Source organism: Thamnophis elegans, chromosome 15, assembly GCF_009769535.1.
Source record: "Thamnophis elegans isolate rThaEle1 chromosome 15, rThaEle1.pri, whole genome shotgun sequence".
NCBI classification, from domain to species: Eukaryota; Metazoa; Chordata; class Lepidosauria; order Squamata; family Colubridae; genus Thamnophis; species Thamnophis elegans.
Genome location: NC_045555.1, coordinates 14,725,494 through 14,752,558, shown reverse-complemented (window position 1 = coordinate 14,752,558; position 27,065 = coordinate 14,725,494). Strand labels below are relative to the sequence as shown.

At 43.5% G+C, this 27,065-nt stretch overlaps 1 protein-coding gene across 4 annotated transcripts in view; it reads left to right on the top strand.

Annotated features, from left to right (window-relative positions):
- The window catches only part of DLG5 (discs large MAGUK scaffold protein 5), a 132,795-nt gene that overhangs the window by 70,131 nt on the left and 35,599 nt on the right, over nt 1-27,065 (top strand). For all 4 annotated transcript variants that reach the window (XM_032231790.1, XM_032231789.1, XM_032231788.1 and 1 more), the window contains 13 exons: nt 69-328; nt 2,774-3,086; nt 7,558-7,788; nt 8,313-8,497; nt 9,844-9,969; nt 11,951-12,083; nt 12,830-12,957; nt 14,543-14,718; nt 16,455-16,558; nt 18,236-18,328; nt 21,049-22,074; nt 24,909-25,047; nt 26,614-26,758. In XM_032231790.1, coding sequence (XP_032087681.1) covers nt 69-328; nt 2,774-3,086; nt 7,558-7,788; nt 8,313-8,497; nt 9,844-9,969; nt 11,951-12,083; nt 12,830-12,957; nt 14,543-14,718; nt 16,455-16,558; nt 18,236-18,328; nt 21,049-22,074; nt 24,909-25,047; nt 26,614-26,758 — 3,059 coding nt within the window. The remainder of the gene's footprint in view (nt 1-68; nt 329-2,773; nt 3,087-7,557; nt 7,789-8,312; nt 8,498-9,843; nt 9,970-11,950; nt 12,084-12,829; nt 12,958-14,542; nt 14,719-16,454; nt 16,559-18,235; nt 18,329-21,048; nt 22,075-24,908; nt 25,048-26,613; nt 26,759-27,065) is intronic.

Below are 27,065 nucleotides of genomic sequence, written 5' to 3'. Positions count from 1 at the left end.
TGGCTTGGAGGCTGTGAGCTTGATTTTCCCTTATAAAGCTTTGTTAAAAGTGTCCTTTCCTCACGCAGGTTATGAAGCAGAATGGGTCATCGGAGATCTTGAACAAACTGTATGATACAGCGATGGATAAGCTAGAAGTTGTGAAGAAGGACTACGATGCACTAAGAAAGCGGTACAATGAAAAAATAGCCAGTCACAACAGTGACCTGAGCCGGTTAGAGCAAACCGAAGAAGAAAACAAACGTCTCCAGAAACAGATGGACATGTTGATGAAGCAGAGGGACACCGCGGTCCATTTTCAGCAGCAATGTTCTACTTCTCTGAGAAGGTGAAAATCAGTTTCTCAAATGGGGTCTTCTAGCTCTGTAGAAGCATCTTCACTCAGTTCTCTCTTTCAACTGCCTTGATGGTGCCCATGGTCTCTCAGGACCAAAGTAAGATTTAAGATTTAATTTATTTGTATGCCGCCGTTCTCAAGGAGGGACTCAGGGCGGCGAACAACTCCAAAGGGGAAAAGGGGATACAAACACAATACACGTAATTAAAATACACAAGAGTCATACAGCCATACCAGTCGAGAGGGGAGGGGAACTCATCAACCCCAGGCCTGCCGGCACAGCCAGGTTTTGACGGCTTTCCGGAAGGCCTGGAGAGGGGTGAGGGTCCGAATCTCCGCGGGGAGTTCATTCCAAAGGGCCGGAGCTGCAACAGAGAAGGCCCTCCCCCGGGTGGTAGCCAGATGGCATTGGCTGGTAGACGGAACCCGGAGGAGACCGACCCTGTGCGATCTAACGGGTCTGTGGGAGGTAATTGGCAGCAGGCGGTCTCTCAAGTACCCAGGTCCAATACCATGAAGGGCTTTATAAGTTACGACTAGCACTTTGAAGCGTATCCGGAGACCGATCGGTAACCAGTGCAGCTCGCGGAGGATAGGTGTAACGTGGGTGTACCGAGGTGCACCCACAATCGCTCGCGCGGCTGCATTCTGGACAAGTTGTAGTCTCCGAATACTCTTCAAAGGCTGCCCCCTATAAGTAGACATAACAGATCCAACCGCATTGGTTTTCTGCTTGTTTATCAGTTGACATTTAAAGTGTGAGCCTTATGTTAACTAGTCTTTGTTTCCAATTCAGTGACCCCTATGAAATGGGCATACCAGAGACTTCTAGGGACAATGCTATTCTGAAACATGCCACTATCCCACTCGAGCTTTTAGGAAGGCTACAAAGCAGAATGTTTCATTCTGAACATCTGGCTTGGAACTTCAGTAAAAAGTTCCATGTGAAAAGCATCATGTATGCAGTAGCCCAGTTCAGCATCTTGGTCCAATTTTTTTGCTCTTCGTACAGAAGAAACATAGGAAACTTGTTCTGACCGAGGCTTCTCAAGAGCATGAAGCAAACTCCTGGTCCCAACAAAAACCCCTTTTATTAATTTACTATGAATTCTGGAATACATGGATACAGGGGGAAAGTCCACAAAGGTGGACTGTCCTTACATCCAGAATCAGAATAGAGTTGGAAGGGACCTTGGAAGTCTTCTACTCCAACCCCCCTGCTTAAGCAGGAGACCCTAGACCAGTGATGGCTAACCTTTTTGTCCTTGCGTGGTGAAAGTGTCCACACCCATAATGCAATGCACGTGTTCCTCCCCTCATGCCCTACTCCTGCACATGCAAGCATGACCTCCTCCATGCTCCCCACACACATGCATGTGTGATCCCTACCACCACCTGTTTTGGGCCTAGCAGGCCTCCCTGAAGCCTCCTGGGACCAAAAATTCCCCTCTCGCACTCCCACGCACTCCCACGCATGTGTGCATGTCTCACACATGCGCCCCGCCCCCATGCATGCATGGCAGAGACCTAAAAATCAGCTGGCTGGCAGGAGGTGTGCGCTTATGCCTGGTGAAAGTTGAGTTGGGGCAGTAGCTCGCGTGCCTGCAGAGAGGGTTCCGTGTTTCACCTGTGGCACGCATGCCATTGGTTCGCTATCATGGCCCTAGACTATTCCAGACAAGTGGCTGTCCAGTTTTTTCTTTATAAATCTCCAGTAATGAAGCACCTACAACTTCTGGTGGCAAGCTGTTCCACTGATTAACTGTTCTCACTGTTAGGAAGTTTCTCCTTCATTCCAGGTTGCTTCTTTCCTTGATTAGTTTCCATCCATTGTTTCTTGCCCTGCCTTCTGGTGCTTTAGAAAATAAGTTGATCCTCAAATATTGGAATGCTTCTATGCTGTCCCCCCACCCAGTCCTTCTTGTCTCTAGACTCTCCATTCCTAATTCCTGCAACCGTTTTTCATGTGTTTTAGTCTCTTAGTTGCTCTTCTCTGCACTTTTCCCCCCAAAGTCTCAACATCTTTTTTTTTTATAATGTGGTGATCAAAACTGGATGCAGTATTCCAGGTGTGTGGCCTTACTAAGGCTTTATAGAGTGGTAGTAATACGTGATTTTGATTCTAACCCTGTTGTCTCCAATCATTCTCGGTCTGCATCTGAAGAGGAGGGAAGTGAGGTAGATTTTTTTTTTAAAGGCACTTTAAAAGATAAACTAAGACACAGCTCAACTCCTCACATCCGCTCACTTTTTATTGGCGTTAAAGTTTAACTCCGCTTACTAATCCTATCTGAGGGCAGTAAAGAGCAGTGAGCCACGTTGTGTTTTTACTATGACTGTTTGAAACCGTTTGTGTTCTGGCTCCTAAGTGGGAAAAGGACTTTAAAAACCCCTTTCCTTTCCACCAAATGATCCCTCCTGGCTATTTTCTTTCAGATTTGAGACCATCCAGCAAGAACTGAGCAAAGCGACGGCCCAGAACAAGGAGCTGCAGAGAGAGATGGAACGGCTGCAGTCGGAAGCCACGAGGTATAAAACAGTGCAGCTCAAGGCCGCCAAGGACGCAGAGAAGTACAAGGAGGAACGGGACTCGGTTTTCAGCGAGTACCGTCTCATCATGAGCGAGAGGGATCAGGTGATCAAAGAAGTAGATAAACTTCAAACAGAGCTGGAGCTGGCAGAATCGAAACTGAAAAACACATCATCGGAGAAAAAAGTGGCCAGTGAGGAAATGGAAGCATTAAGACAGGTATGGAATCGGGGGTTTGAAGAAGTCAAATCCCTCTGCTTTTATTACAGTCTGGTGCAATCCTATCCATGGATTTGTTTGAGCAAGGAGCCCATTCAATTGTTTTGCCCGTCGATTAATGAATTTGAGCAAGGAATATTTGCAAGGTGACCGGCTCATTTGAAGAAGCCATTAGGATCTCGTTCCACAAGGTTAGCTAGTCCCTTTTGAGGTCTGTTCAACCCAATAGAGAACATGAAATTTCAGTGGCCCGCCAAACAATTATCTATACCAGTGTTGGCCAACCTTTTTGTCCTCATGTGCTGAAAGTGTGTGAATGCCCACGCCACCGCACGCCCATGTTCCCACACCCATAATGCAATGCGTGCATGACACTCCCACATGCCATGCCCCCCCTGTGCATGCCCGTGACCCAACACTCCCCCCATGCGTGCGACACCCCCCCCCCAGGCCCTGTTTTGGGACCAAAAAAATGAGCTGCAGTGGGGGAGCACCGCACCCCACATACACCCTCCCATGCCCGCATGTATCTGCGACCCCCATGCCCCCCACATTTGCCTACGCTTCTCCCGCATGCACCCCCCCCATGCAGCTGGCCAATGGGAGGTTTGCGTGTATGCGCCGTGGAGCTGAGAGGGCTCTGCATGCAACCTTTGGCACACATGCCATAGATTTGCCATCATGGATCTATACATAAAAGCGGGCCATAGAAGAGGTTCTAATGTAGATATCTGCTTGACATTTGAAAGAGCATGGGACAGGTTACTTGTGGGACCTGAGAGTATTTGCCTATTCCACCGTGTCAGATAGGGCGGGTACCCTCCTGGTCTCTTTCCCCAAATGCTGGCACCTAGCAAGGCTTTTGAGGTGTGCCTTCTCTAGATTGGTCTAGTGCAGTGAGGCTAACCTTTTTGTCATCACGTGCCAAAAGGGTGTGCGACTGCCCCCATAAGGCAATGTGCGTGTGACACCCCCTGTGCACCCTGCACATGCGTGTGCAACCCCCATGCTCCCTCCATGCCCCATTTTGGGCCTAGTAGGCCTCCCTACAGTCTCCTGGGACCAAACATGAGCCGTGGAGGGGCGCACCCTCCACCCTCATGAATGTGCATGTGACCCTGCGCATGTGCACAGGTGCGCATCTCCTGCAAGCACCCTGCCCCCGCGCATGCACAGCAGAGACCTGAAAATCAGCTAGCCGGTAAGAAGTGCATGCACATGCACAATGGAACTGAGCTAGGGCGACGGCTCGCATGCCCGCAGAGAGGGCTCTGCGTGCCACCTTTGGCACTCGTACCATAGGTTCGCCATCATGTAGTAGTTTAGGCATCAGCCTAGAAAGCGGGAAGGTGTGAATTCTAGGGCCACCTAAGCCATGAAAGCCAACTGGGTGACTTTGGGCTAATCACCAGGCAATGGTGAGTTCTAATTCTACCTTAACCATGAAAGCCAGTTGAATAATAACAGAATTCGTTGCAGAAAATCACTTCCAGAAAGGACACACAGATAACTGATTCAGCTGGATTCATTAACTTCTTTATATACATATTAACACATGAAGATAAATGTACAATACCAATATAGTTTTTTCCCCAATGTAGTAGTAGTTACAAGGAAACACAGTACAGCAGAGAGGAGTTTTTAGTTCAGAGTAGACAGAGTAGTTTCAGTTTTGATTCTCAGCACAGAGTTTGATCTGTTTAAGCTCCCATTGGCTGATTTGGTTGCTATGCCTATTCATTGGCTGACCTTGTTACCATGTCTCTCCCAGTCATGAATATACTAACAAATGATATTGGGCCAATCACCAGGAGATGGTGAGTTCTAGTCCCACCTTACCCTTGAAAGCCGGCTGAATGACTTTGAACCAGTCACCAGGAGATGGTGAACTCTAGTCCTGCCTTAGCCATGAATATTTACTGGGTGATCTTGGGCCAGTTTCTCTCTCTTTTATCCCAACTTTGCCTCACAGGGCTATTGTTTTGGGGAAAATAGGAGGAAGGTGTGTTACAAGTGCAGAAATGTTGCATATATTTGCCTCCTTGAGCTACAGTATTCGTAAAACCAATAAAGGCAAATACAAATAAATCAATCAATCGTTGCCACAGGATTTTTTTATAAGTGCCTAGTCTAGTCTATAAAGGTAATGGTAAAGATTCCCCTCGCACATATGTGCTAGTCATTCCCGACTCTAGGGGTCAGTGCTTATCTCCATTTCAAAGCTGAAGAGCCAGCGCTGTTTGAAGACATCTCCATGGTCATGGGGCCAGCATGACTAAATGCTGAAGGCACATGGAATGCTGTTACCTTCCCAAAGTGTTCCCTATTTTTCTACATGCATTTTTTTAACATGCTTTCAACCTGCTAGGTTGACCGAAGCTGGGACAAGTAACTGGAGCTCACTCCATTATGTGGCGTTAGGGATTCGAACTGCTGAATTGCTGACCTTTCTGATCGACAAGCTCAATGTCTTAGCCACTGAGCCACCGCGTCCCTCAATCTACCACATTTTTCAGAGTATAAGACGCACCTTTTTTCCTCTAAAAAGAGGCTGAAAATCCGGGTGCATCTTATACACCATTTCTATCTCTATTTCTCTATATATATTCCTCTACATACCTACCTATCTACACACTCTCTCCCTCCCTCCCTCCCTCCCTACTGTATCCCCCCCCCCTCTCTCTCTCCCTACCTACCTACTATTTTTTTAAAAAAATGCCTCTTCAAAACCTGGGTGCGTCTTATACTCCGAAAAATACTGTAGTCTATAGGATCTCACATCAAAGTACTTATTGGATGTGATATTGCTTAACTTTTTCAGCTTATACATCAAGATCAGCCAGATGCTGCCATCTTCTGGGGTTTAAATATAACATGTTTTCCCCAAGTTTAGCTCAGTTCTGTTATATATAATAACAGAACAGAATAACAGGCATCCTGTTTCCACATTAGCCAGCCAGACACCTTTGTAAGGCTAGAAAAACAAGTTCTATTTGCATCTCCTGATGTTCAAAAGAATGTTGTCTTAATACCCGTAGAGCTATGAATGGATATCACTGGATATTCATATACCTTGATACTTGTCTTCCATGTAGCTGTCTGAAAAGAGAGCCTTTTAAAATTTTGCAAATCAATGATTAATATTATGACAGTGAAATTCCTATCCTAACCATGTGCTTGAGTTGAAAATAAGATTTTTTTAAAAAACTATAAGTGTTATGAAGAAATTCCCTACAATAGCAGATTAAAAATTTAAGGCAGATACGTTGTTTTCTGCTTAATCCCAGATATATCTTCAAAAAGCTATCGGATTTCATATCAATTCAAGTAGATTTAGATGTTTAAGAGTAATTGTTTCATAGGATTGATGACACTTGAAGAAACATAATTATGGTCCTCTTCTCCGTTAGATTAAAATAGAACTTGTCATAGCAACAGTTTTAACTCCTATTACTTAGCAGAGCAGCTGCAGTCAAAATTACTTCTTATCATTTATTTTCACTTCACAGACTACAGGTCCCATTGATAATGAATACATACTTATATATAATTATATATTTTTAGAAAGCTTAGATTTACATAAAAAGCATGGTGTAAGATTTAGCATAAGAGAAAGATTTAGCATAAGAAATTGGCAATGACATTTGGGTGCTTTTCAGTTAAAAGAATTAATGCAAGTTGTTAGATGTTAAGATAATGTCCAATGGATACAAAGAAACTTTATTATTTAAAATAATACTATTTCCCATTGATCAAAGAAGAAATTCTAACTTGATTTGAGATGAATGACTTAGTTCAATCATTCTTCCATTATCCCATCAGTTCCTTCCTTCCTGCCTGCCTGCCTGCCTGCCTTCTGTCGCCACCCATCGCCACTGCCACCTATCGCTGCTGCCACCTATCGCTGCTTTTGCACCCCCCCCCCATTTTCAGCCTCCATGCATCCTGTTTTTGGCCCATTCCATGCAGCGGGGATAGATGGGAGCAATCCCTGCCACCTAGAATGGGCCGAAAATGGGACGCGCGAAGGTCGAAAAGGGGACACGCGGAAGCAGCAATAGGCGGCAGCGGAGGTGGGCAGCAATGGTGATCCCCGCAGCCTAGAACAGCTAATTGGCGGTATTTCAGGAGGCCAAGCCAACCACCATGTGCTAAATCAGGATGTGCTAAAGCTGACCAGGCTGTTTGCTGCAAGGAGACAAATTGCTGGGAGGCAGAGGCAGAATTTTTTTTCTTGTTTTCCTCCCCAAAAGCTAAGTGGGTCTTATACTTGGGAGCATCTTATAGTCCAAAAAATACGGTAATAAATAGAAAAGTATTTTTTTTAAAACCAACTTCTGTTACATGTCCAGAGATTAGAGTGTCTTTTGATCAACCCCCCAGTGCTTTTAAGAGTTCAGTGTGTGTTCATCCACATGAAAGAGTTTCCTTCTGCACTTGACCAACCTTTCAAGGGTTGCTTCCATTTCAGGAGCTGAATTCTGCTCTGGTGGAACGAGATCGAGCCATTTGTGAAAGGAACGAGCTCTTAGAGAAATACTGCCACGAAGTGAAGGACAAGGCCGAGGCCCAGAAGGAACTGGACCAGGCGTGTAAGGATATCGAGACCGTGAAGGAAGAGAGGGATGTCGCCCGGAAGGAGAGGACAGAAGCCATCATCCAAAGAGACCATTTATTAAGAGAATACTATCAAGCTCGCCAGGTAACAGTGTTAATCTTGTAAAAATTGCAATGTGGGATTCTGTTTCCTTGGAGGTTCTCTTTTTCTATGCCCATCAGCGGGTAATATGCATTTAATTTATATCGGAATCGTGACTGGTTTATAAACAGCAGGTAAACCGTCAACTTATGACTATTACTGAGTCCAAAATTGCTGACAATTGTGAATTGCTCAACCATACTAGGCAACCGATAGCTGCAGAAAAAGTGCCCCAAGGCAGTTCCGTCCTCAGCTTCGTACACCCATGTTTTCGTATTGTCTAAGTAGCAAAGCTACTAAGACCTGGCTGTTCCGGCAGCCCTGGGGCAGTTAAATCTTTCAGCCCCAGCCGAGGTTACGACTGTTGTGTGTTTTTAAACTGTTTGTCTTTTTATTTTTATTTTGTACCCCCTTCCCTTTCTGATTGTTAGCCGCCCTGAGTCTCTCGGGAATAGGGCGGCATACAAACTGAATAAAATCTAAATCTGAATAAATCTAATTGTCTTGTGGTGGCTTCTGATTCTTAGATCCAAGATTCGGCCACGCTGGATATAGAAAGAGCAAACAAAGAAATAGAAATGCTTCGGAAGCAGTACGAGGCCATGTCACAGGAGCTGAAAGAAGCCACGCAGGAGGCAGAAGTAGCCAAATGCAGACGAGACTGGGCGTTCCAGGAACGGGATAAAATCGTTTCAGAACGAGAAAGCATACGGTATGCCCACCATACATTAGTCCCAAACAGGGTTTTTAACTGTGCAGGAAGACTAGAAATGCACTTTTGAAACCACGGGTGGGAGGAAACAGTTTCCGTGACTTACGACCACAATTGAGCCCAACACTTCTGTTGTTAAGTGAGACATTTGTTAAGCAAGCTATCAGGCCTCAAAGCCATCTTCTGCATTGGGCCTTCAGGCTGCCACATTTGATGCTGTGGGAAAATGCGGGGGGGAGGGATTATGAGGCATATGGGAGAGATATAGTCTAAATAACATTCTTTTCTCAGAGAGTCAAGGGCATCTTGCCCTCCACCTGGATGGGTGTGTCTGGGAGGCATCTCCAGTTGGGATGATGCCTGATTGTGCCATGTGATGGATATGTGGGTGCTGGGCAGGGATTTGAACTTTTGTTTGGATGGGGAAAACCTGGAAGCTTTCAGATTCAGGTTTCCCCAGATGTGCCAATATGACAACTCAAATAAAATGGAACTTTGAGGAACTTCAAGCCTCGGAGTCTTCTTTCATTAAGGGTGTTAATTGGAACCCTGGAAGACACATATTTATGACTTTTCTTGTCTCCGTTGTCAAGTGAATCACCACAGTTGATAAGTTAGTTCCACACTCCTTATTCACCTTGCTTATCAAAAGACCGCAAAAGGGTGAAATCACGTGACGCTGGAGCACTACGACCATCATAAATATGAATCAGTGGCCAAGCGTCTGAATTGTTATCGGGGGGGGGGGGGATTCCATAAAAGTCATAAAACTGTGAAAAGCGGCCCTAAGTTTCTTTTTTCAGTGCTATTGTAACTTTGAATGGTCACTGAAAGAACGGTTGTAAGTCTGTAGTCTATCATACGGCAAAGGGGAATGTGTCAGGGTTCCAAGTAACACCCCTCCCCCAACAAACGAAGACTCTGAGACTTGAGTTTCCCCAAAGTTCCCTTTTATTAGAGATGTCATATTAGCACATCTGGGGAAACCCGAATCTGAAAACTTCCAGGTTTTTCCCACCCAAAAGAAAGTTCAAATCCCTGCCCAGCACCCACATGTCCATCACATAGTCCAATCAAGGCAACATCCCAATTGGAGATGCTTCCCAGTGACACCATCGCAGCTGCAGGGCAAGATGTCCTTGACTCTCTGAGAAAGGAATGTTATTTCGACTATATATCTCCCATACTCCATATAATTTCCCCCTCCCATTTTTCACAGCATTAAATGTGGCAGGCCAGAAGGCCCAAATGTAAAAGATGGCTTCCAGGCCTGACAGGATAGAGGTTGGTGGGGACTCCTGTGTAACCTTGCAATCCTCTCACATTGTGTTTCAATTTCTTTGAAGGACTTTGTGCGATAACCTGAGGCGGGAAAGAGATCGAGCCGTGAGTGACTTGGCAGAAGCTCTTCGTAATCTGGATGACATGAGGAAGCAGAAGAACGATGCTGGACGTGAATTGAAGGAACTGAAGTGCGTTATAAAAAACTCTTTGCATCCTCTGTGTCTGTTCTGACCTAATTTTCCCATAAGCACGAAGCCGATTCCTCGTCCCGATAAAACCCCTTTTATTTAGTTTAAAGTGAATTCCCCTCCAGCAAAGTCCTGGTCAACAGTTTTTTAAGAGATTTCACAACTGCAGACTTTTATCAGGCTTGGAGAGCTGCCAGGCCGATATCTTCCAAACGCCACTCTGTAGCAGCAATTACTTGGCAAAAAATCAGGAACAGATCTTCACCTGATAAATTGAACTAATTGTCTCCTGCAAACTCCACTCCCCTTTCACTTCCCTTTATTCCCTATGGGAGAAGCCATTCACCATCCACCTGTGGCTTTATTCCTGAGTCGTCCCTTGTTCCTTAGCTGTTCCCTTCTCCTGGCAGGTCTGCACATGCGCACACTGGGAACAGGCTCCAGCTATTCTTTTGCCCCACTGATCTCTGACTCCGAAGGCAGCTGATAACTGTCAGACGGCTCTGGCCCCATCTCTGCCTCCAGTGCAGAGCCCTCATTAGAGCCTTCCCCAGACTCCAGGACTGGCCCATGTTCCTCCCCAACCTCCTCACTGTCTGAATCTGCTGCCAGATCCGGTGGCCACTGGTGGGCTGCAACAGTGTCTGGTCTTTCTTTCCCACAGCAACCCTTGGAATAGGACAGGATGTTTAATAGTGTGCCCTCGACTTACCACCACAATTGAGCCCAACCATTCTGTTGCTAAACGAGAGAGTCATTAAGTGAACTTTGCCCCATTTTACAACTTTTCTTGCCACAGTTGTTCAGTGAATCGCTGCAGTTGTTATGTTAGTCATATACTGTTGTTAAATGAATCCGGCTTTCCCATTGACTTGGCTTGTCAGAATCCGGCTGAGATGGTTGTAAATAGCAATAGCACTTAGACTTATATACCGCTTCACAGTGCTTTACAGCCCTCTCTAAGTGGTTTACAAGAGTCATTGTTGTTGCCCCCAACAATCTGGTTCCTCATTTTACCAACCACAGAAGGATGGAAGGATGGGTCAATCTTGAGCCGGTCAGGATCAAACTGCTGAACTTCTGGCAGTGGGCAGAGTTAGCCTGCAATACTGCATTCTAACCACTGCACCACCACGGTTCCTCCGTGTTTAAGTGAGCCTGGGACAATCAAATCATTATAAATATGAGTTACTTGCCAAGTAACATACGTGTGAAAATGGTCACAAGTCATTTTTTTCACTGCCGTTGTAACCTTGGTCACTAAACAAATGGTTGTCCCAAAGGTGCTTTTTCAAGCAGCAACTGGACTTTCTCGTTTTTCTTCAAAGACGTTTCACTCAGAGCTGAAGAAGCTTCTTGAATGAGCAGCGAAACCTCTTCAAGGAAAACCAGAAAGTCCAGTGGCCTCTTGAAAAAAAAAGCACCTTTGGGACAGCTCTGACCTGGATGATGGAGAATCTCCATAGACATTTTAAAAATGGTTGTAAATCAAGGACTATCTATATTGTTTAATTTCAAATGCAGTAATTTCACACGTTGCGAATGTGTGCATGATATATGGAGAGAGGGAGGGAAGGAAGGAGAGGGAGAAAGAGCCACATACTTTTGTAATAAGCATATGTAATGTGTTATGGGTAAAAACATGTATTAAAACCTGAGAACCCACAAAATGTGGGAAAGAAGGAAAGAATGGATCTGTTTATAGGACAAACTTTGAATTGGAAGACAAACAAATCACGACTCTCCTATCTAAATGGGCTAGGAGAGATTCCTTGTTTGCTGACTTAGCAGATTTCTTTCAAGGTAGCTTTTTTTTTTTTAATCACCTGCCTATTAAACAGCGATCGGGATTACATTAAATCAGAACATAAGGAATCCAGCATTGAAATCAGGACGTTCATTCTGTCATCCAGAGCATATAAGGGTGAGAAAAAAAATAAGTTACCCTTTCGTTTGATTGTGATGTTCAACTTTCCAACAGAGAGAAGATGGAGAATCAGTTGGAAAAAGAAGCAAGGTTTCGACAGCTGATGGCTCACAGTTCCCACGATTCCGCTATTGACACAGATTCAATGGAGTGGGAAACAGAAGTAGTAGAGTTTGAGAAAGACAGGGTAAGTTGAAATCCACGGTGTGAGAAGAGACTTCTATCCATTGGAAAGTTGCAGGTAATAAGGCATAGGAGTGAGCTTACAGGCTTCACTGAACCATTTTTTTTAAACTAACATAATTGCAAAATGTACCAGAGATATTTCTAATGGGCTGACTTGTGTGCTGCGTTTTCTGCAAAGTATGTACTTGTACGGATAGATTTAGAGCAGGAAGAACGAGATGGTGGGAAATGAGGAATTGAAAGTAATGAATGGCTGAGAGCTTCAAATGGACACGGGTGTTTGCAGAGAGGGACGGCCAGTAAGTATGTAAGAAAGGAAGTGAAACTATGGAATGTGTATGTCAGTAAAAAAAGAAAATATAAGAAATGTGACTTGAGATGAGAATGGTGCCCTTTGCCCAATAGCAGTCCTGGTAGGACTTGCTATCTGTCATTGGTTCCCATTGCAATGGCTTAATAATGTAAGTTTTGTTGTGGAATTGCATTGCTATGTTGGCTATTCAAGTTCCAAATTGCTCATCAAATAAATCTCTGATCTTAAAGTAAGATTTATTGCTTGTGGTTTGTCTGTGTTCTTTTTTATTGGGATATTTTATTTTTACCTATTGGCCATAGGTTGGCAATAGAGCTGTGCTCCTTGGAAGTTTCCAGCAAACAGAGCTAGGATGGAAAGTAACATCTGACTTCTGCTCACGTCTTTAGTATAAAACCACTACAGGTGATGTGTGTTGCGTTCGTATCTTTTAGGAGGACATGGATTTGAAGGCTCTTGGTTTTGATGTGGCCGAAGGAGTGAATGAACCTTACCTTCCTGGAGACTGTGGAATTTTTGTTACCAAAGTCGATAAAGGAAGTATTGCGGATGGACGATTAAGGTATACTGTGGGTAGTTAGTCCAAACCCTTGAGTTGAATTGAGTACTTTTATTTGAATGGAATATTTTTATGTTGATCAAGTGTGATTAGACCCACAAAGAATTTGTCTCCGGTGCAGAAGCTCTCAATGTACTTGCAAAGCAAGAGAATAATGATAAATCGTAATAATCGCTAGTCATTATAACTTGTCATTATCAATAAGTGAATCTCTTTATAAACATATATATGTATATATATATATTGGGGGGGGGGGGTGTTCCAGCATAACTCTGGAACACCTCAAGCAATTTCAACCAAACTTGGTACACAGATGACTTACTCTCTTGAAAAAAAACACCCCTAACGTTCCTCAGTGGGGGGGTATTCTGTTAAGATACAGCCTGTTTTGCTTTAAAAGGACTTCTACTGTACTGCTGTAAAATGGCTTCTACTGTACAGCACAGTGGAGTTGCTGTGGTAATGGATTCGTAGTACTCCACAAGGGGCCTCTCTCTGGTAAGGTGGAAAATCCAACATTAGAAATTACGTTTGGTTTGGACATTTTCCCCCTATAAATAAAAACCCAAGCAACACCAGGTTATCTGCTAGTATATAAATAAATTCATGAAGAACCACAAGGGTAGTTGGCGGTTACATTTGCCAGGAACACATAAATATGAAGCCTACTTATCTGTCGATGCCCAAAAGAAATGGAATAGCTAAAATGTTGGTTGCATCTTGATTTCCAAAGATAGCAAAATGAATGGATAAATTTTAAGATGTGCCAACGTTGGAAGATGATGATGGGTGGTCTATTGAATCTTGCAAGGGAGAAATTATTTGTTGAAAGAGAATGTCTATATATCATGGCATGATTCGGCTCATTTTGTGGTAGGGACATGAAATTCGGGGTTATTTGGAGAAATCCCAGGGTGCAGTTATAAATGAAGGGCTTAAGAAGCTGATATTCTAAAATGAGAAGGTCAAGAATGAACGAGCCCACAACGATTGTGGATTCTGAACAAAGTTGTGTGACCTTTAACAAAAGTACTGTATTTTTCAGAGTATAAGACGCTCCGAAGTATAAGACGCACCTAGCTTTTCGGGAGGAAAACAAGAAAAAAAATCTGCCTCTGCTTCCAGCAATTTGCTTCCTTGCAGCAACAGACAGTTTCAGTTTCAGTTTAGCCTGATTAGCACAAGGAAACAAAAAATCTGCCTCTGCTTGCCAGCAATTTGCTTCCTTGCAGCAAATAGCATGTTTCAGTTTCGGGGCGCGCAGAGGCGGCAATAGGGAATGGCAATCCATGCAGCCTGAAACAGCTAATCGTCAGGAGGCCGATCCAACCAACAATCAGCTGATCGTGCTAATCAAGCTGTGCTGAAGCTGAAACTGAAATAGGCTGTTTGCTGCAAGGAACCAAATTGATGGGAGGCAGAGGCCAAAGGGTGGGGGCCGGCAGGTAGGCAGGACTACATTCAGTGTATAAGATGCACCCAAATTTTCACCCTCGTTTGGGGAGAGGGGAGTGTGTCTCATATACTCCGAAAAATACAGTATGTTTGGTCATGTCAAAGGTCATGTGTTTTTCTCTAATTAATCCAGGGTGAACGATTGGCTCCTGAAGATAAATGACGTAGATCTCACCAACAAAGACAAAAAGCAAGTGATCAAAGCAGTCCTTAATGGCGGAGGAATTATCAATATGCTGGTTCGCCGAAGAAAGTCCTTAGGAGGGAAGGTGGTCACTCCGCTGCACATCAACCTTTCAGGCCATAAAGGTGAGGCCCTCGTGCTGCTTTGGACTCTGTGGTTATTTATAGATGTTGCCAGCTAACAAATATTCAGAGATCCAGTCAATATTTCCACTGCATTCTTCATGGATTTGCTACCAAAGTGAATAAGTACGTTGGTATGGTTTCCTGGTTTGAGATTGAAATGTCTGTTAATGGAAGATGTTTTCTACTGTGTTTAAGTGACCTAAAACATCAGAATTTCATTTTTGCAACAGCTGTGGTTGTATTGCAATGTACAGTAGCTCTTAGGATACCGACTTTCCTAAATTCGAAGGACCCTCTAATTCTTCCAATTCCAATTCTTCAGTTGGATCAGTTTGATTCATGGATTTCAATGTATATAGCAGAGGTGGTGTTCAGCAGGTTCTGACCAGTTCTGGAGAACTGGTAGCAGAAATTTTGAGTAGTTCGGAGAACCAGTAAATGCCAACTCTTGATTGGCCCCGCCCCCATCTATTCTCTGCCTCCTGAGTCCCAGCTGATCGGGATGCAATGGGGATTTTGCAGTATCCTTCCCCTGCCATGCCTATCAAGCCACGTCCAACAAACCACGCCCACAGACCCGGTAGTAAAAAAATTTGAATCCCACCACTGGTATACAGTGCTTTTCTTGGCAGTAATAAGGTATCATTCTGGATGATTTAAAAAGACCTTCTCAATTTAGCTTGATCCCTGACATTTGGAGTTTTAACATTCAAATCCTGACCAAACCAGGCTTTGCTTAGTTTCTAAAGTCATCCAGTTGCTGCCAGATGTTGAGAACTCAAAACAAAATTGTGTGTTTTCAAGAGTTACCATTGTAGACTTACATCAAAGATTTCACCTACAGGTAAGGTAGAAACAAGGTAGATCAGCTGCTCAAATGATAGATGCATACCAAGGGGACTGTACTGGTTAAATTAGAAGAGAAATAACCAGTTCATTTCTGTAAAGAGCCAAGGTGGTGCAGTGGTTAAAATGCAGTACTGCAGGCTAACTCACTGCTCACTGTTAGCAGTTCGATTCTGATTGGCTCAAGGTTGACTCAGCCTTCCATCCTTCCTTCTGAGGACCCAGATTATTGGGGGTAAGATGCTAACTCTGTAAACCACTTGCCGAGTACTGTAAAAGAACTATGAAGTGGTATATAAGTCTAAGTACTATTTCTACTGACTCAGCCTTCCATCCTTCCGAAGTGGGTAAAATGAGGACCCAGATTGTTGGGGCAATAGGCTGACTCTGTAAACTGCTTAGAGCTGTAATAGCACTGTGAAGTGGTATATAAGTCTAAGTGCTATTGCTATAAAGAAAACATATTAAACCTTCAGAATTCTGAAAATGTATGCTGAATGCTGAATAGCAGGGGTGAAATCCAGCAGATTCTGACAGCTTCTGAGAACCGGTAGTGCAAATTTTGAGTAGTTTGGAGAACCTGCAAATGCCACCTCTGGCTGGCCCCAGAGTGGGGTGGGAATGGAGATTTTGCAGTATCCTTCCCTTGCCACGCCCACCAAGCCATGCCCACTGAACTGGTAGTAAAAAAAATTGAACTTCACCACTGGTGAACAGATTTGGGTGACTAAGGCTGGTTCGACCAGTCCAGGCTTCGTTTTGCAAGGAAGCAGGCATGGAACACACACTCAAACCCTCAAACATGGCTATAAGCAAAGACTGATTGTGCATGCCAGTAAGCTTTGTGTGAGAGAATTGCTAATAAATTCACCTTGGCTGCTCCATTTCAGAGAGTGGAATTGGTCTGGAAAATGGAATTTTTGTCGCCACCCTAACGAGTGGCAGTCCAGCTGCCAAGGATGGATCCCTCACTGTGGGAGATAGGATCATTGCTGTAAGTTACTTTTCAATCTTTTCAGGACAGAAATTCAAATCGAGCAAGAGTTGAAGCCTATTAGCCTATTAAGCAGAAATCATTTCTTCTAAAGTCACATGCTAACTATCTAGCGGTTGGTAAGCAAACAAACAAACATACTGGTTGTAAAGTACTTGATAAATGTCATTAAGTGACCTGATGGCTACAAGCACGGTTTTGCCGAAAACTGGAAATAGCTGCCAGTTTTGGGGGAAAACGGTCATAAAACATGGTAACTGGATGTTGCATACAGCTACAAATGTGGCCGGGTTTGCAGGCACCCAAAGTGGAGTCACATGACCATGGAAGGGGCCTAACCATCAGAACTTCTGATCTGAGTGGTAAGCCCTATTTTTCGGGTCAGTCGTCATTTTTAACAATTGCTAAATGACTGTTTGTGTCAAGGGTTATCTGTACAAAAACTGCAGCACTAAATAGGTTTAGCAGAAAAAGGGAGAGGAGTAGGAATAGAATAGAATAGAATAGAATAGAATAGAATAGAATAGAATAGCAGAGTTGGAAGGGACCTTGGAGGTCTTCTAGTCCAATCCCCTGCCTAGACAGGAAATCCTACACCATTTCAGACAAATGGATGTCCAACATCTTCTTAAAAACTTCCAGTGTTGGAGCATTCACAACTTATGGAGGCAGATTGTTCCACTGATTAATTGTTCTAACGAGGAGAAGAACATCCTGGCCCTTTCCATATACATGGAAGTCATGGTCTGAACCTATTTGCAGGTCTCCTTGCCCATTTTGTTCCTCGTCTTCCAAAATGTGTTGTGTGTAGGGGAAAGGAGTGGCAGAACTTGGAGGCGGAGTTAAAAGAGGAATCAGCCTAGAACTGTGATGGCGAACCTATGCCACGCATGCCAGAAGTGGCATGCAGAGCCAGTTCTCTAGGCAGGCGAGCCGTCACCCGTTGCTCTTCCAGGTTCTGGCATGTCGGCCAGCTGGTCTTCACACATGCGGGAGTGCCAGAAACTGGGAGAGCAGTTGCCAGTGTGCATGCACACACCAGAAAGATGACCTTCCAGTTTCTGGCGCATGCATGCGCATCAGCCACCTAGTCTTTGTGCATGCATGCCAAAAACTGGAAAACCAGGTGACAGGTGTGCATACGCGCGCCAGAAACTGGAAGATCATCTTCCCACACACGCATGCACACTGGGCGGCTGCTCTTCCAGTTTCACACACAGACCTTCCCATTTTGGCACTAGGTGCCGAAAGGTTCACTAACACTGGTCTAGAATCCCTACGTAGCCACAATGTGAATTCCATTGACTCTTAACTAACTCCAAGCGGGTGTTAATAGTTGAGAAGGTTCCTGTGTATAATGCGTTAAGCAATAAATCAGTTTTACGTGTACCTTCCTGTGTGGATCTGGTCTTTCATGCCCGACATTTTGGCTCAGAAAATTGTTCTCGCTTGCCTTACTATTCTAATACTGAAATTTGATGCAAACCACTGTTGATGTTGTGTTTATGATTCCCGAGGTTGCCCAAAGCAGAATTACCTATCCAAGCAGTAATAAAGGAATAGACAAAAAAACCTTCTGGGTGTGGAAAGTGAACCTGGAAGACCAATATTGAATACAGTGAATATCCTAGTGTTTGCTTGACAATTGCATGCTTGATACTCTTCCTTTTCCTGCAGATAAACGGCATTGCACTAGATAATAAATCACTGACCGAATGTGAAGCTCTTCTGCGGAACTGCAGGGAGTCCCTTACGCTTTCATTGATGAAGGTGAGCGAGGAATAAAGAGTGCATAGTTTTTTGTCGGTGAATAATATTTATTTAATAGGAGAGGGTTCCAATCATTGTACCAACCACCTTTGTAATGGTCTTCTTCTTACATTCCACCATACACCATCCCCATTTCTTCCTCGGAACATGATAATGACATACCAGAAGATTGAGAAAAATGATTCCTACTGTTCTTCACAGAAGCAAGAAACAGATTCCCTGCAAAGAAAACCCCCTCTTGATTTACACATTGGGAATTAACTGCATTCACCAACAGAAACCCTCCTACAACCATCTGCCAGCGAAAATAGATGCTGGGAGAGCCCAGGCTCCAATTTCCCTGGCAGAGGCACCGTGGGCCAGTCCGCTGGGCCAGATCTAAGCACTCTACGGGCCGGATCTGAGCCCTGGGCCTTGAGTTTGACACCCTTACTCTAAAGCCATCAAAATTTTGGCCGTTCTTTGATCTTAGAGCAGTGAATTTCACTTCTCTGTACTTATTTTAAATGGATATACTCTCTGGGATTTTACAAGTTTTAGTCCAACACTTCTAGAAGGCAGTGATGGCTAACCTTTTTGTTGTTGGGCAAAAAAGTGAGGACGCGTGCACAATAGCGCATTGGTGGGCCGGCACACATAATGCAAAGTGCCCCCCACATGCATGCACATGCATGCACACACACACGCACCTGCACCACACTACTCATCTCCAAGCTGAGCTTGGTATTTCCTCCAGGGGGCCGGAGGAGGCAGTTTTCACGCTCCCCAGGCTCCAGGAAAGTTCAGAAATGATCCGTTTCTGGCTTCCAGGGAAGGCTGTTTTCATTTCCAAACTTGCAGTTGGCCCGTTGGACCTGTTTTTCACCCTCCCCGGGCTCCTGAGGCTTTCCTAAAGCCTGGGGAGGGCAAAAACAGCTTCCCTCGGCCCTCCGAAAGGCCGGAAATCAGCTGGCCAGCACGCACATGTGCGCTGGAGCTGCTGGCTCATGTGTTGACAGATATGGCTCTTTGTGCTACCTGTGGCACGCATGCCAAAGGTTTGCCTTCATGGGCTTAGGGTAAGGAAACTCTGTTAGTGGGGTTTTTCCCCATCCCATAATTAATAAAAAATAATACAAATGACAGAATAAATTCCAAAAATCAGTGTATTTTATATGATTGTTAGAATTCAGCTTTTCTTGTAACAATATAAAGGTACAAAATATTAATGTATTTTAGTGCAGCATACCCACAGCTTGGTAGATCAATATGTAAGTTTGGTACTGCTTTATCACACAACCATGTCTATAAATTATGTAGCAGTGCCTTGCTAATTTCCTGCTGACGGTGTTCCATCCCATGATTTAACTTTGTATTAGTTTAACAAAATGTAAAATACAAAGAAAAAAATCCTGGAAAAGTAAGAAGAAAGGGAGGGAAAAAGAAGGGACAGAGTGTAATGGAAGAAAAAAAAGAAAAAGGCATTGACTTCTGACTTTCTTTAGCACAGTAGAAGGTAACAACATTACAACCACAACTTTTGCCTTTACACAACAGTACATACAAGCCATTTCTATAACAATGAGCCTGTCTAGTTTACAAAAAACAGAATCAAAGTTTCATTCCCCGCTTCCCTTGCAAACACAAAATCTGGAAGCAATTTCAAAATAAAAGACAAAATCAAATATAATGTCTTATTTGGATAAAACAGTTGGTTTAACCATCTCTGCTTCTCTTTGCTGTGTGGGATAATATATCATTCATTCTCATATTTTCAAATCTAGTCCAAAATATTTTACAAACTGTAGAATATTATTCAGCATTACTTAAAGAACCAGCAGATATGCATATACAGTAGTGGCCAAAATTGTGGAAACCTTTTGGGAAAAGTGTATTTTTGAGGTTTGATGTCTAATAACACCACCTTTTTTTTGAGTTTCAAGATAATCATATTCCACTGCTGGAATGGCCTGGAAATAGCCCAGACCTTAACCCAATTGAAAATCTATGGATCCGACTAAAGAAACTTGTTAGTCAGAAGCGACCCAGCAATGAAACCCAGTTAATAGTAGCAATCATTCAATCTTGTTTCACATTATCACAGCTGCAGAACTAAGAGACTTGGTTCACTCCATGGGAAGACGTTGTAAGGCCATAATTCATGCTAAAGGTTACCCAACTAAGAATTAACTTGACATGGTGATAATTTTTGTATATCTCGTGCACAGTACTGCACTCTAACCACTGCTGTGGTGATGCAGCGGTTAGAATGCAGTACTGCAGGCTACTTCTGCTGATCACTGGCTGCCAGCTGTTTGACAGATCGAATCGCACCAGTCTCAAGGTTGACTCGGCCTTCCACCTTCCTAGGTGGGTAAAATGAGGAGCCAGATTGTTGGGGGCAAGTAAACTGCTTACAGAGGTCTGTAATGCATTGTGAAGCGGTATATAAGTCTAATTGCTATTTCTATTTCTATGGTGATAATTCTTGTATATCTCATTTCACTTTTCTTTTTTATAACTGCTATTCTAATAGCAAATCCTTCATAAAAGTTATTGCATTACATTCTTGATTAAATTATCTTTCCATTGATATATAATGTTATGATACTACTCCCAAAAAAAAATAAGTGGTGTTATTAGCTAGTTTTAGAAAATACACTTTTCCCAAAAATTTTGGGAATTTTGGCCACTACTGATGTTGTACTCATTCATACTCATGTTGCTTCTTCTCCAACTAGGTTTATCCTCAGAGCTCAAGTTCCTCTTGGAGTGGGCAGAACATATTTGAAAATCTTAAGGATTCGGAGAAGATCTCCAACGGCCGGGTTCACGCATCCGAAGTACAAGTTCAAAATAAAAGAAACTTAAAGCACAACAGTTCAACCCAAACCGATATTTTCAACCCGGACATCATGGATGTCAAGAAGGATCAGAGCGATCAAGAGAATGGTTTGTATTGCAGTCTGAAACCGTTCTCCAGTAGCGTTTTACATAGTGACTCCCACCGGAACACGGCCCACGAGTGCCACAGTAATTCGGAACACAGCCTTGAATCCTTTGGTCCAGACGGCTATGGAGACCCGAGTTATGGGATAGTGAACTTGGACAACCAAAGGCTTTCCTTTGATCCCACAGTTGCAGACTGCATTGTTTTGGAGAGTGCCTTAGACAAAGGGCCAGGCGGGAAGCACAGTGGTGGCACATGGCCCAAAGTTATGGTCAACGTAGCTCCAGCAGAAACAGAAAAATTCTCAGTGTACAAAAAGCCCAAACAAAGAAAATCCATCTTTGACCCAGACACTTTCAAAAGACCTCTGACCCCTCCCAAAATGGATTATCTGTCTCCCAATCCGATGTTGGGACTGTCGGCCCAAACTTCAAAACCAGAAGCCATCTCCACTCCTCCAACACCTCCAACCAGAAGTGATTCTATTAAATTTAAACACAAACAGCAAGCCAGTTCTGCCTCGGAGTCTACCGTGACAATGGGCTCACCCCCTCCTAGTCCAGCTGCAGTCCAGCCCCCGCTCTCCATCGAACTGAAGCCAGACTCTTGCCTTCTCAAGGGGCGAGGGAGACCCTCAGGACATTACTACAGGGAAGAGGGGGTAGACCCTGGACATTTGCCCTCCAGAAAATCCTGCGAAGAGGACGTTGGCTTTCAAAGAGTGGAAGAGCCTGAAATCAAAAGACCAAGGCCCAAATCTGCTCCCGCCTTCAGGCATAAACTAACCCCCGTGCCCATTCCTAATCCATCTCAGCAGGTAGATATGGGATCTTGAAAAAAAAGATCCTGGCCAATCCTTTCCCCAGTGATTTGAGGGTTTAAAATCAGGGGTGTCAAACTCGTGTCGTCACAGCACTAAACCGGGCATGGCCAGCATGTGACGCATCCAGCCTGCAGGCCACGGGTTTGACAGCCCTGGTTTCAATGATCTTTTCTGACATCAAAGTGTATTGCATCGTACTCTGGTTAACTTCTTGTTCAAGGCGTCTAGGACAACTCGCTGCGACCAACTCACTGTGGCTAACTTGCCATAGCCAACTCTCTGCAGGACAGTGATCCATGGAACAAGAGTTGCATCAATATTGAAGGATTGGCGGAATAGAATTGTTAAATTAAAGATGCCAAAGGAGGGACATAATCAGGGGTGGGATTCTACCGGTTCAGACCGATTCAAGCAAACTGATTGCTCTGACGATCAGCAGGGAACAAACCGGTTCACTTCAATGATCAGCTGGGCCTGCCCCTGCTGTATCCTGTCCTTTATTTCCTGCTTTCTTGCTCATCTCAATCGCGCCACACAACTAAATCCCCTCCTCTAGCTGTTTTACTTACCGTTGTTGACTTGGAAGGTAAGCAGCTGAGCTTCTAAATCCTCCATGTTCAGCACTATGCACGGGCGCAAAGTACACACTCACCGAACCGGTTCTTAAGCCGCCAGCATCCCACCCCTGGGCATAATGAAAGACAAAAATTAAAATATTTTTAAAAATTATTTTAAGTAATTAAATTGAATTGTTGAATTGTCTCACAATGTCCTGCAATGAGTTGCCCATGGTGAGTTGTCCTGCAGCACATTGGCTGTGATGAGTTGGCCACAGAGGAGTACTTCTTTTTTCAGCTCATTTATACTACTGTATTTTTCAGAGTATAAGACACACCCTTTTCCCTCCAAAAAGAGGGTGAAAATCTGGGTGCGTCTTATATACTGAATACAGCATTTTTGGCCTACCAAAACCCCTTTGCAAAAAATGGACGTGCAGAGGGTTTGGGAGGCTTGCAAAGTGCTCCTGGAGGCTACGAAGGGCAAAATAAGCAAAAAAGGGGCATTTTTGCCCCCCCACCTCCCAGGAGAGCTCTATAAGCCTCCCAAAGCCTCTGCATCCCCCCCCCTTTTTTTTTTGCAAAAAAGAGGCATGCAGAGGGTTTGAGAGGCCTGCAGAGTGCAAAACCCTTTAAAAAAAATTACCTCTTCAAAATCATGGTGCGTCTTATACTCCGGTGCGTCTTATAGTCTGAAAATACGGTAAGCCTTTCTGTTTTTTGAGTAGGATCATAGAATTGGTACCATTTTCTGGTCGTGACCATAATAAAAATTAAATGATTAAAGGAATCTTAATCTCAGGGGAAAAAACCAGTTGTGCTTGACATTATTGTCAGTTGTTTGCAGGTGTTACTCTGAACAGGGAGTCCTCGACTTACAATCGCCATTGATCCCAAAATGTCTGTTTCTAAGTGCGACTGTAGTTCAATGAATTTTGCCCCATTTTAACAACCTTTCTTAACAAACAATACTTAACAACCAACGGTTGTTAAGCGAATCACTGCCTTTGATAAATTGGTAGCACGGCTTTTAAGTCAATCTGGTTTCCCTATTGACATTGTTTGCCAGAAAGTCGCAAAAACACATGACCTCGGGACACTGCAACCGACATAAATATGAGTCAGTTGCCAAGCTTCTGAATTTTGAACCCCTGACCATGGGAATGCTGCAATGGTCATAAGTGTTAAAAACAGTCATAAGCCACTTTTTCCCCAGTGCTGTCGTAACTTTGAACAGTCATTAAATGAACTTTTGTAAGTCTAGGATCACCCGTAAATGGCATTTCCAGTCACATTTAATGTTTCTTGTGAGATGATCAATCATTCAAATCTGCAGCTTGATGCTTGAGACGCAAATTAAAGCAAAAACTTAGTTATAAGTCAGCTCTGTTTAAATTTCCTGGGAGTCCTGGGAATACAATTTATTTGGAATCCGGATCTAAATCGCATAGGCCCCAAGCAAATTTATTTTAATACTTTGGAGTAAAAAATCTATCTAAAGATAGTTTTCTATTTAAGATGGATTGATAATTTAGTTTATTCAGCATGAAATGGAACTTAGTTACGTAGCATGAGGCTGTATATTTGCAATATTTACATTTTTTGTAAACTGATTCAATGAATCCAAGCTCTGCAAGCCGAGAGAACATGCACTGCATTGATACCTTCACACAATTTCACAGTAACCATGACATAAATCATAAAACAAAGTGCAGGAACCATTTGTTTTGCAAATCTTTGTACACCACAAACTGTATGATGGTTTGAAGAGAAATGCATCTGTACCACCAGGCTCTTAAATGTGAGAAGGAAGGGCAAGCAGTAAAAATGAAAGTGAAACCTTCTAATCAGCTTATAAATATAATATTAAAGAGCACCTGTCATTTCAGATCCATCATGGCAGCACCTATTAGCGGGCATCCACTCACCTGCTGCCTGCCACGTCCTTCACTTTATTGTGTCACTGCCACATCACCAGCCGTCCCATTAAAGTGAATGGGTCGGTCGGTGAATCAACAGCGGGTCAGAGGAGGAGCCGCTGCGGGACAGAGATGACAGTTGCTCTTTAAAAATTATGATTTAAATGGAGTTGACTTAAATCAAACCTTTTTAAAACTGATTTAAATCAGGATTTAAAATCGACTTGATTTAAATCAAATCCACTCTGAAATGCAACACCCCTTTATAAATTGAGGTCTCATAACGGGTACAGGCTTCTGTTGAAAATATTGCCCATCAATATAGAAAGATGCTTTGGATTTTCCTCCCCAGGTACAGAAATACATTCCAGCAAGTGAAGAGCTCCTGCCTCCAGAGGTACAAGAATGGCCAACCTATTCACCCAAACAGGCCAGTCGGCATAGCGACGGTTTCGTGTCGGCCTCTTTATACACCGGAAGCTTGTCCGGAGGTTAGTACCCGCGATTGGCACGTGACGAGTCTGTTCATTTGAGACTTTCTTTTATTGTAGGACCTCTGCCCAACTATGGATACTTCTTGGCTTACAACTTGTTTGCGTAGGGACCGTTTGGCACTTTTAAAAAGTGACTTATGACCATTTTTCACCCTTACGATGGTTGCAGTATCCCCACCGTCATCTGATCAAAATTTGGATGTGTTTATGATGGTTGCAGAGTCCCGGGGTCAGGGGATCCCCTTTGGTGGCCTTACGACAAGCAAAGTCCATCGGGAAGCCATATTTGATTAACAACCGAGCATCCAGTTTTGGTCACCATGATGTAAAAAAGATGTTGAGACTGTAGAAAGAGTGCAGAGAAGCGCAACCAACATGATTAGGGGACTAGAGGCTAAAACATACAATGAACTGTTGCAGGAACTGGGTACGTCTAGTTTAATGAAAAGAAGGACTAGGGAAGATATGATAGCAGTGTTCCAATATCTCAAGGGCTGCCACAAAGAAGAGGGAGTCAAACTATTCTCCAATATACTTGAGGGCAGGACAAGAAGCAATGGGTGGAAACTAATCAAGGAGAGAAGCAACTTAGAACTTAGAATTTTTCTGACAGAACAATTAGCCAGTGGAACAACTTGCCTCCAGAAGTTGTGAATGCTCCAACACTTGAAGTTTTTAAGAAGAGAGTGGATAACCATTTGTCTGAAGTGGTGTAGGGTTTCCTGCCTAAGCAGTAGGTTAGACTAGAAAACCTCCAAGGTCCCTTCCAACTCTGTTTATTCTATTCTATTAACAATTGCAGTAATTCTCCTTAACAACTTTGGCTAGAAAGGTGGTGAAATTGGCGGGGGGGATTCAGTTAACAGCTGCCTTGCTTACCAATGGAAATTTGGGTCTTTATTTTATTTTATTCTATTCTATTATTTTATTTTATTATTTTTATGTATTTGTATTTATTTTATTATTATTTTATTTAAAAATATATTGGCTGCCATCTTACAGTAGGGTAACGCTGGACAGCTGACTGTTACATAAAAGCTAAAACATAAAAAGTTAAAATCAGTTCTTAAAATCAAAGACACATGGGGAGTGAGGAGGAGGAAGGGACAATTATTGTTACTCAATCAACCCCCTCCATTTTGCTGATTTCCCCCACTGGGGCTCTAAACTGACTGGCAGACCCACATCTTTAGGCCCTTAAGAAAAGATAGGAGGGTTGGGGCCAACCTCACATTGGGGGCGGTGTGTGTGTGTGAGATAAGATGTTCCAGAGGGCAGGAGCCACAGCACAGAAGGCCCTGTTATAATTGGGCTGACGGGACCGACAGCATGCCTCCTCTGCCAGCACGAGTGGGGCAAATCAGTGGGGTGAGACAGTCCCTCAAATAAGCTGGCCCTATGCCATGAAGTGCTCTCAAGGGGATCCCCAACACCTTAAGTTGCACCTGGAAGTTAGGAGATACCTGTATCTTTGGGGCAGCTTTTCTGCAGTGATCCATTATCTATTATGGCTGAGCTACAATGCTACAGAGGTTATTCTTCTAACTTCCCTTTGTTGTATAGGTACCATGCCAAGAAACATTGCGCCATGCTCTGCTGTGACTGCCGTGATGAGAAATCCTATTTACACAGCCTGGAGTCATCGAATTGCCACCAGCAATTGCTCATCGACAACCAATCAATATTGCCACCAACACCTGCATCCCAGGTATTTAGAGAAGAAGAATCTTGAACTTCTGAAGTATAATCCCCTCAATCGTAGCATTCTCTCTTTTTTTTTTGTATGTACCTTATTATCCTTATCAATTATGTATTTAACATAGCACTCTAGAGATTACTAAATTACTAATCACTAATTACTAAAATTAACTAATTTTTTATTATCAACTTTCATATATCAGCCTGTACCCTTCCAGTAATAATGCAGTCTTATTTCTTTTGTCATTTGTGGAATTGATCTTCTATTTATTTCCTTAATAAAAATTTTGTGGACTTCTCTCCACACCCTGTTGCTT